General features: G+C 35.6%; 1 protein-coding gene across 2 annotated transcripts in view; it reads left to right on the plus strand.

Annotated features, from left to right (window-relative positions):
• LOC136990843 (protein tramtrack, beta isoform-like) overlaps positions 1-9,377 on the plus strand; it is a 50,177-nt gene extending 40,800 nt beyond the window's left edge. Inside the window, exon 5 of one of the 2 annotated variants that reach the window (XM_067289296.1) lies at positions 8,976-9,377. In XM_067289296.1, coding sequence (XP_067145397.1) covers positions 8,976-9,256 — 281 coding nt within the window. In that variant the 3' untranslated portion in view covers positions 9,257-9,377. Of the gene's footprint in view, positions 1-7,516; positions 8,490-8,975 lie in introns of those variants that run through there. The other variant, XM_067289297.1, reaches the window with a different exon arrangement.
• Positions 9,378-11,387: the final 2,010 nt, after the last annotated feature.

An 11,387-nucleotide genomic window follows, 5' to 3' on the forward strand; every position in this document is an offset into this window, starting at 1 on the left:
GAGATTCCTGACTGACCTTGTCTATCAACTCTACTCACCAGAGCACAAGCTTCATGCTGTTTGTCTGTTAAAGCTCTTGCAATAAGGTGCTGCCAGACAAAATACATGTTCAAATTTGAATGCATTGAGCCACGAGAAATTCCCAAATGCTTATCGTTTGCCTGTGACCTTATCTAGTATCTTTTCTTACTCTCTCGATTGTTTCAATATTTCTTGCAGTAGCAGGTCTCCCAGGACAGATGTTACTTCTCATTGATTCTCAACTATCTTTAAATCACTTATGCCACTTGCATTTATTGTACATATGCATAAATTCAAAGAAGACTGAATTTGTGAATACTTTAGAACACTGTTGAAACATTGCTTTGGATTAGAACTTAGCTAAAAATGATCCGACGGAACAAATGACTCGAATGTTACGCAACTGCTTTATAAGGCAGTTAATATACTGTGTTGTTCAATGAGAATACACTAGAGATCTAATACTGAGACAGTTGGTCTCGAAGAACATTTTATCTGAAATAAAACAGCAATATACCTTAAATTATTAGCATTTAATTGTTCAATGGAAGTTTGAGCGAAAACTGTACACAAGCATGGATTCTACTTAAAAGGGAAACCTTCTGACTCGTACACAGATAAATGATGTTTCAAGAGTAGTTGCTTTTATTTATTTCTGAGAAAAATGAAAACGAGATTCCTTTTTGTGTCGGGTCACTTCAAGGGACACAAACCACGGCCTCGGAAACAAGAAACAACGGCATACATTTATACACGAGTAAATGCATACCTTTCTCTCTGCCACAGATGTGGTAACAATCACGATTTATTTTTATCTGCGTAATTTTCACGTTAAAAACACGAATAAAATTAAATTTTTCTAATATTTACTAAACTTTCAATGTATTTCGGGTGGTTGGTCTTTTACCAGTTTGGAGTTTTTTGTTAGTTGTTGCAGCAGAAACATTCCCTTCATAAAAAATGTGATTATTCATAAAAAGTTTGTTTAGTTAGATTATACACACTTTTGTATATTATAATTTTTCAGTGTTATCTATCCATTTCAAGTGTTGATATTTTGTAGTCCTAATTTTCAAGTATTTACACAACCTGTTCACCATTGTTTTTAGTGCATTTCAGGAATTCAAACTTCAAAATTACACCGAACCATCAACTGAAGAAAAGTTTTGTAATGTAAAAGTTGAATCATCACATGTTATTAAATTTGGATTTTATGTGGATAAAAATTCATATCAATTGTACATAATTATCAATGCAAAGTTAAACTTTTCATGTAACGACTACATAAAATTAGGATTTTCTCTAATATTCAGTATATAGTTTTGTCATCGTAACATTTCCGTTGCAAAACTTCACCAACAATTGCCGCAGTCAGTTATAAACACACCAATACATCATAAAACAGGTCAGAAAATAATAAAAACTATATATAGGTTTAAGGTTTAGACTACATACAAATTAGATTCAAACCACAGTTAAGAGGTAGGCAGAAAGAAAATACATCCTCTTTTTACAATTTCACCAACACGAAGTCTGATTAACGGCGAGGTAACTTTATGTTTTTGTATGTGTTGCAAATTTTGAGGCCAGTTTTTTGGCACTCAGAGAGCCAGAACATAAAATTAACTTCATTTTTGTTTTTCTGGTAAACAAATACGTCCCACAGCTCTGGAAACGTCACTATTTCACTTAAGGGGTGGCAGTTTCCCCGGATAGAAGAAACATATCTTTGTCTCTCTCGATCACACGTAATATAAAAATCCAAAATTTTTGTTCACTTTTGATTCTATCTTGCAAATATTGTAGATACAATTCTTTCTTTTCTATCTGGAAATTACTTATATGGAATAAATGCTAAATTAAATTTTGTGTCCATAGAGACGTAGTTCATTTGTATCCTTTTTTTATTTCGAGTTTTCAAAGGGTGCCGTGGTCATACTTTATTATTATCGTTTAAAGTTTGATTCAGAATTTTTAGGTCTCGTATATAATTTTGTTCGTTGTCATTTAAGAAAGTTCCGAAAATGAATATCGGTCCAAAAATGTTAGAATATTCTCTTTGATATTCTAATAAATCATTTATGGTGACACGTTTGTAAATTAAAGTTTTGGACTTTGTTCTTTGTTTTATACTATAAATTGTAAATGTGTAAAAACTAATCGAAACATCAATTAAATAGTTATAATTATATGTCGAGGTTAAATGCTAATAATTGAGAAAGTTCTTTAAATTCAGATTTGTGAAAGCCAAAATATAATTAACTTTGAATAATTTTAATTAAAAATATAATACGAAATAAAAATTATAAATTTTAATTTATAAAGGATTAGTTTATTTTATTTTTACTAAATGAAATACCAAGTTATCAAATTAAACATAAAATCCGTATTTAATTAATGACTTTAACTGTAAAATGAATGAACTTTTGAAAAGAACGAGTAAATAAATTTATGCGCATTTAGTGCATTATGCAAATACATTTTATAAAACTCCGAAGACAATTCTCGGGGACTAATTTTGTTTTTTAATATTGTTAGGAAAGAAATATTTAAAAACACGATTATTTGTTTAAAAAGCTAATATTATTTAAGAAGTGTTTTGTACTTACCTCAAATACGGTTTAGTCCAGACAGTTTTTACAGTCCGCGTATACTTTGGTAGATCTCATATTCTAGTTTTATGCCATTAATAAGAACTTTTATATATATTTTACTGCTTTTTTGAAATTAAGCTCTCAAATCTATTAGTTTAAAGACTGCTTTTATGCTGTTATAAATTCTGAAAATGTTTATTAAAATTTCATTAACTTTAATTTTTCTTGTTTTGTTTGATGTCACAACTCGGCGAATTTAAAGACGCTCGGCAAAATTCGTGGATATTTATTTCGTAAACTTGACGGAACTTTAATTTTTCTGCCGCAAGTTGCGTGTTTATTGAATTTGAGGAGTCGCGAAAGATTTCATTACGGGTATTGAATGTTTTCCAACGGATAGTTGGATAAGAATCTTCGGTAAGTCTTTATAACTTAATTTGAATGAAGATTTAAGATTTTATTTTCTTATTAAAAAAGTCATTATCTTAAATTTCTAGATCAATTTATACTTTTTCTTTAGTATTTTCGTTTTTTATGTTAAATTACAAAAAATAAATAAATTGAAGCTAATTTTTTATTTCGTATGTTAAAAATTATTTTGAAAGTGATAGTCGAGCAGATCTTAGTAGAAATCGACTGGTCAAAGAACGACAATATATTTTATATCGAGTTTTGTGTTTTGGTAATATTTCGTCGAGTTACGAATTGCTAGTAAACTCGGAGCTAGAATAAATTCGAATGGTTAATAGTTAAGTCGATTATTCCGTCTAGATATCGATCGACGAATGCGACTCGATTATAATAATTTTAATTTCTAAGAAAATTTAAAACTACTTTACTTGTAGTAATTTCTGAAGAATAATTGTCTCGAATTTGTCTCCGATTCCGAGAAGTCTTGTACGTAGCCGATATGTTTGTAAATAGATACCTTACAAATTGCCTATTTGCGGAATCGTGTCGTACGGCAACGCGAGCAGAAGGAAGGAAATTGTAAAGCATCGCTGTATAAAAATCTAGTCGATACAAACAGCAAGCCGAGAGTGTTTCCAGAAAAGCGATCCGCCATTTTGTTATTCAAATTTATTGTTTTATCAATTAATTACAGATTTAAAATTTCGTCTATTATCGATTTTGAGAGTCGAATGTTTGTTATAGATACATTATTGGATCGTATTGAAAAATAACTTAAGAATTTTTATATTTTTGTAATGATGTTAAAACATCACCGTTCAAAGTTATCGAATAAATCTTAATAATAATTATAATTAAAAGATGTAAGTAATTTATATCGAAATACGCATACAAATTTTAAACAAACGTAACATTAATTACTAATGTTCAAATTCGAGTTTCCCGGTTATTAGGACCTCGACTCCGCGGGTTCGACGGACAATTTTACCGTCGCTCTATCTTTAAGTAAAAGTTTGTATAGTGCCGCTAATACAAATTAACTAGTGCCGAGCACCTATATAACTAATGCGGCCCTACACGTCCTTCCTTTTTCTATTAATTAGCTCTTTTATCGTTATTTGAAAAGACTAACTTGAAAAAATAACACGATTTTATTAGGAAATACTTTGTAAATCAGAAATTTTTCAGTTTGCTGTAGATGCTAATTGTTCTATAAAATAATGTGTTACAAATTATATTTTCGATACAATTTTTGAGCTGTCGATGATTGTAAGGGACAAAATTTTTGATTGTGTATATATATATAAATTTATATAAAAAAGAACTAATTTAATAAAGATAGAAATGTGGCAACCGATATTTAATATAATTGTGCATAATTACATAAATAATTGAACATTGTTTTTATGAACAGTAGAAACTATTAAAATACAATTTACGAGTAAAAAATTTGAAGAAAATTTTGTTTTCCCGTTAGTGTTATTTAAGAGTTACATAATTTCACTTAAGACTATCTTTGGGTTTTCGAACCAGTGGAACAGAATTGAGTTTATATTCTTATTAGGATTTTGTAATACAATATTTTATAATTAGAATTCTTATTAATGAAAGACCCGATGTAAACTATACCGAATATTTATTACCTAATAGGAAGAATTTATACGCATCGCGACTTGTAAGGTATTGTATATAGACGTATTTATTTTTTATTGTAATTTTTCAATAATTATGCTAAAATAATTTTTTCCTATACAAGGGTCATTCCGACCATCTGGAAATGACATAAAATCTTTTAAATTTGATAACAACTCGTATTAATTTTGACTTAATTTTATTTTTCTAATTCTAATTAATATAAATTTATTTATTTCTTCTAAAGTAATTTTATATGAAGTTTGATACTCGCGAGTTATCAATTATTTTATGCGTTAACTCCATAATATTAAAAACTCAAACTAAATGGTGAACCGATATATTTAGAGTTGTAATTCATTCTACAAGTTAAAATTTTAAAAGATTAAATTAAAAATAGAAGTAAATATTTGAAATTTCCGAATTGAAAACGTAAACATTAACGGTATTTTGTGATTGAAAGATTTTTGCGATTAACATTGTTGTTTGTCATAAATAAAATCAAATTGTTTTTTCTTCTTTCAATTTTGTCGAAGATAGAATAATTTTAGGTATTGTCGCAATCGTTTCTCACAAATTCTATCCAAATGTATGCTTTTAAGCGAGTCGAATGTCTTTAACATTGATTTTAAATCGATCAAAGGAATACATAGAGGGAGCATTTGGTTCCTTTTAACCGTCAGATTTTGTGTTAGGACTCGGAAAATTTTATTTTATTCTCGTCCGAGCATACTTTAAAATTGAAAAGATTTAATCTTAATATTTTATGGAAAAAGTAACCGAAATATTTTTTAAATTTGTTGTTTAAAATATCTATTTTATGTTGTTGTTGTTCTCCGTTTATGCGCGTATTAATTAAATTTAGAAAATAATACACTTTCTATATTAAATTGTTTTAAATTAAACTTTCTCGGCGAAGATAAGGTGTTAGATTTTGTTTACACTTTCTATATTGGAGAATGCGATTAACAAAAATTTTTGTCAAGAACGTTACAGATTTTGAAAGTTAATTTTTATACGATGTAATTTTATCGATTAAATGGTCTTAAGTAGCGAATTCTACTAATTTTCACTCGTTCGACAGTTGGGAAGATTTTATCGTGTCGTGTCGAATAAGATGGTTGGTTGGATTTAAGTAGTAAGTCTGAAAAATTTGGAATTTTGCCGCTTGTTTCCCGAGATTGTGGCAATGTCGGTTGAAAAAGCTAGAAACTTTTTTAAGACGATTTTGATCCCGGGTTAGGCATAAGAAGGTCTAGTCTTTTGTCCATCTCTATTAAAATCATTGTCCGGAATAGAAATCATTTTCGTCTCAAACAACTGTAAAAACGAAACTAATTAGGAGGGTATTTAATAAATATGTAATATGCTCTCAAAATATGTCAGATTACGGCGAACTTTTAACTCAAAATGTGCCGTAAATACTTTAAATCTTCGAATATATCTTGTAAGCGAGAAAGATAAATAATGGCAATTGCGGTTTTCTGGATTGCGATGTTAGAATCGTATGATTGGCGGGGTTCACGTGCTCTAGACGGCATTCCGATTGTGATTAGCTACGTCTGACATTTTTCCATGCTTATTCTTATGTATACGGCGTGTAAATGATTTTTTTAATAGTATTCTGGAAATGTATAAATTTCTTTAATCCGTATACATTGTACTTTTTACCATAAGTTTATACTACTTCTAGTAATATATTACATATATCATTAGACATTTTCATCGTGATTAAAAATATTCTGAATATTTTTAATCACGATGAAATTTTGTCATCATTCGCGAGCAGTTTTTTTTCCTAAAGAATGATCGGTGTCGTTCGAAGAAAATTGTCTACGTCACCGACAAAAACCAAATATAGTCGAACCTCCGTAACAATTGCCGTTTAAAGGTGACAGTTACTGGTGATCTTTTCGTAAAGTCTAACTAAAACGCGTACGAAATAACCTCCAAACAACGGCCAATTTTTTGTTTTTGTCGGTGTCCGTTGTTCGGAGATTTGACTGTGTGTAAATAAATAGCCGTCGTTATGCTAGAACGTATTTCGCGATTTACTTAATCAATCTCGCTTGGACACGAGTCACTGGAATTACTTTATTTTTCGCATTCTCTCTTCGTTCTGTTTCTCCGCAGGTATAGTATCTTATACTGCAACTTTATTGGTTTTCCGAATAAGAAAAATTAAGTTTTGACTGCCTAACACGAGATAATTACTTGTAGATATCGGTTGGAAAGTGTAATTTGGTACCGAAGTAAACACGAAGACGTGACACTGGTCTCGGGACTGTCGAAAAGAACCCGACCTTTGAAACGCCAATTGATGTAAAGGTTTAGACTCTGCACGAATGAAAAACTTTAAGTTCCGGAGGGACGTTGCACAAGTTTTGATTACGTATAACATATACAAGTATATGCGAAAGCTATCCTTTGTATCTCTTTTAAAGCTGTTTGGAGTTAATGTTGTGTTTACTGTTTGTTTCGAAGTCGTTATGACGATGAACGTTCACTTAACTCGTATCGAACGCCAAGCTGCTTTCTACTGTTGTTTTAATTCGCAAGGCTCTGTTTCGTGCTGTATCTCTTAGCGTGCTTTAAAAAACATGTTCGACACAATTCAGATTTTTCTGTTTCACTTACGTAGATTGTAGTGCCGCAGAGTTTCGGTACTTGTATAATTTGTATATAAAGGCTGTCATTTCTTTAATTTAAGCGATTACGAATTATAAATAGACGTAGTCACAGTAGAATGTTTTAGTAATGAAAGTAAATAGGATATTTAGTAAGGACTATGTCTACATTTAAAGATAATTATTTCCAGTTATATTTCTAGAATGTAACGATGAAAACATTTCTTTCAGACAATTACATTGGAAGAGTAATACATTCGAGGTTCTCTGGTGCCTTTCCCTCTCTGGGAATTTCTTCCGAAGATCAACTTCCGACTCGGAACGAACTCTTTATTTGTCCCTTTTGTCCAAAAACCTTTAAAGCACGCCAGTTACTAAAGCAGCATCTCAATATTCATTCTAGAAACTCTTTTTTCTGCGAATACTGCGGCGCATCCTTTCGATGGAGATCATCTCGCTGGAACCACGTGAGACGGTGCCACGAAAATGCTAAAGACGATTCTTAACAAACTCACGGTGCAAATTTCATTAGCAATGCATTCAGTCTTGTTCTAGCCTCCGACTCGACATATGTAAATATAAATATACATATGTAAATATAATCATAGAATATATATTATATATTGTATAATTTACTGGTGTAACGACGACTTTTGTAAAGTAGGGGACGTCCGCACGTCCTTATTAATTGGTCGTCTCACTTATCCGACGATAGTTCGGCGCCATCCCCGTAGTTTTGTCACCGAGTTTAAGTACACGAAAAATTAGACACGATTGTACTTCTTATCTGGTGTCTAGCAAACTCACTCACCCGGTCCGAAAACTTCGGTTAAGTGAGACGCGAGCCCTCTTAGTGGATGCTTAGTTACTGGCCAACTAATACTCTTAATATTAAGTTATTTATTTATAACTGTCGGTCGATTTACGAAAAGGCCTTTCCCACTTAGCCATTTCTGTTTTTTGCGTGCGCGATTCGAATTATTATTTTTCTTTTATATATCATTGAATTTTATGTGAAGCACAAAAATTCTGTAAACTTTATATTTTATTTCAACGTGGCCTTCGGGCTATCTTGTTACAATATACTCTGTGCACATATGTACATAGTATTTGTTTGTTTAATAATAAGTTGTTAATTAGAAAGAATTTTTGAATTATTACAAAATATGTTTAACACTGTATTGCCCGCAAAGTAAAGTAGTATCCAGGAAACGACAGAAAATGCGTTTTACCCAGACGAGTGACCCGACTTACCATCACTCTCGAGAACCGTTTACTTTCGATACGCGAAAAGAAGGACTGAGTTTCGTGTCTGTTAACGAGTGAAATTAACATTAAAGAGCGAAGGTGAATATCGTACAAAAATATATTCCGATCGAATAGCTTTCTGATGGTTAATTTATAAAACCAAAAAGTATTTGATCGTCGTCTCGTTTTCTTTATCCAAACGAATAGCAAAATTAATGTGGAGGACACGCCGGTTCCTCTATGTCGTAATTTTATTTAGTGACGAATCTGTGCTTTTCCTATTGGTCGGATGCGAATGTCCGTCCGATCAATAGGAAAAGTCGTTTGCTAGGGCCACGATCCGTCGGGTGCCCGGGCGAGACGGCGAAGGACGTGTTTGTCGGTAGTGAAGTAAAGAGGAAGGTAGAAGCGATGAGACGTCTAATGTGATGTATCTTTGCAGGCGACGAGCGAAACCAAATGGCCGGTCTGAAGGACTATCAGTACAGCCCCTACCTGGACCACAGCCGTCATCCCGCTCTGGTCGCCCTCTTGCCTCTGGTCAAGGACAGCAACGTGTGTCCCATTTGTTTGAAAACTTATTCCTCCAAGCACAGCGTCAAAAGACATCTGCTCATGCACAAACCGTTCAGTCGCAAATTCCAGTGCAACATTTGCCAGAAACTGTTCAACTGGCCAGGTAATCTGAAAACCCACATACAGACGGTGCACAGACGAACTTGACGAACCCGATGGTGCTCTTACGCAACGTTTAGACGTCGTCGAGAATCGGGCTCTATTTTCCACGTCTTCCGTCGACGTTGTACCCGGTTAAGACAATAAAGGTCCGATGCCACGTTTCTTACTCAGGAGTTTTCTTTACGTAAAAAAGCATTAAAGTCAAACCTGGGGTAGGGGGTCATTTCCGATCGTCGTCGTCTTCCGGGCCAGGCGGGTCGGTGGGCCAGACTCTGACGGCGGAGGTGGGGTCGAAGACGAAGCGGGACTCTTGGTCTTCCGGCGGCGGGGAGGGGCGGCGACAGAAGAGCAGCAGCAGTCCCGAGAGCAGGGAGAGGAGGAAGAGGCAGAAGAAGACCGCCACCACCGCCAAAACCAGCCGCCAGGTGGCCGGGTCGGGCCGCCTCTCGTCCCGGGTGCTGTACAGGAGGAGGACCACCGCGGCCACCGTCAGGCAGAAGCTGCAGGCGCACACCACTGCCGAAACGCCGTATCCCGCTCTGATCTTGGCCTCGGACGTCATTCCGGGAGACGGGACGGGCGGGGAATGCGCGCCACTCTCCCCGACCAAAACACCTCTAGGTCACTAGGTAACGGCATCGACCCGACGGTCGAAGGCCGGCGGATCGGCGCACGCGTACCGGTGCCGTGCGGAAGAGGCGAAGAAAAGGAGGGAAGTGGTGGGAAGAGAACATCTGCAAAGCATCCCGATACCGGCAAAACGATCGATACGCGGGTGTTTTCCCAACCGCCGCCGTCGGCAAACGGAGAGTTCTCTTCCGACTTCTTTAACTACCGGCCAAAGAGGGGCCTATCTGGTACGGCTCGCACTGCGATCGCCACGGCGGCAAAAACGCCAATAATTTAAGACGGGCAAGGATTTCCTATATCTTACGTCACGGGATAATCCGCAGGTGTCGTATAAGCATCGCAGGTTAGGATTTCGTAGAAAAAGGTCCCGTTTTTGTACGAAATCCAAAAATACTTATTGTTCCACCACAAAAATATCCTCCAGTCCGACCTAAGTTTTTACAATCGATTTCGAGTCCTGGAAAAACACCCGGATATGACTTAAAATCGATATCGACGTTTTATTTACGTTCGGTCGGAAGTCCACCTACCGCCAATACCACGCGACCACTCTTCGAGTAATTACTCCCCAAGAACGCTTCTCTCGAACGGAAAAACTGCGTTAATGCGTACTTTTTTCTTTCGACTCCCGTCAACTTTGATTTCTTCCACCGGCGTAATATTTACGAATTTTCTGCGTTACTAAACCGTAACCGGGCAACTCGTAAACAAAGGCCCGGCGCGGAGGTGTAACCATACTCTTTACTCCGCGGGATGTGTAACGGCGCTAGGATTTTCGGTCCAGACGGACGTCACCGCGCGTTTTATCGCGGAAGAAACAAATTTTCCAAATTTCAGTAAGGCGAGAGGAAGAAAGTTTAGCTAGAAGGCGTTATTCCCGGCCAACGATGGAATTCGTATTCGAGAAACGTAGACCGGAATAAATTAGTCGGGGGCGGGTCCATCCTAGTGCCACGAGTACGGTTATTTTAATCCGGCCGTGGGTTTTTAAAAAGTGCAGGTTGGACGCGAATCGAATGGGCGCAAAGTGTTAAGCGTAGCCAATCCAAGAGTGGATAACCGTCGACTTCCGTCGCCGTACGAAGTACGAATTATTTTCGGGACGGTGCCGGGAATAAGAACGGGACTGTCGTTTCCTGCGGATAAATCATTACGTCCGGAAGAATATCGCCGCGGCCAAAGCTTTCTTCTAAGAGAATAAACGTTACATTTATTAGAAGTTTGGAGTTTGGTTAAATTGGCCAAAGTTGCGTTTAGTCAAAAATGAATTGGCCTTAAGCCGAAGGAAAAGACTGGGTTTAGCTTCTTCCACCGGCGATTAATTAACGCGTAAAAGCCCTTTTGCGCTTTATTCGGCATTATCGCCTTTCGATTATTTGGCCGACGGCCATACCACTCGGGCCAAAACAAGAAATATTTTTTTTTGTAAGGGTCGCGTGTTTCCAATTTAATAATTATGATCACGCTAACGATAATATTTTTTTGCTATTATAATAATAATAAAAAAATCACTTTTCCTGGCTCCTTATTCCGGGTATTTCGGTAT

The sequence above is a fragment of the Centruroides vittatus genome, unplaced genomic scaffold, assembly GCF_030686945.1.
Source record: "Centruroides vittatus isolate TY-2023 unplaced genomic scaffold, ASM3068694v2 contig_1343, whole genome shotgun sequence".
NCBI classification, from domain to species: Eukaryota; Metazoa; Arthropoda; class Arachnida; order Scorpiones; family Buthidae; genus Centruroides; species Centruroides vittatus.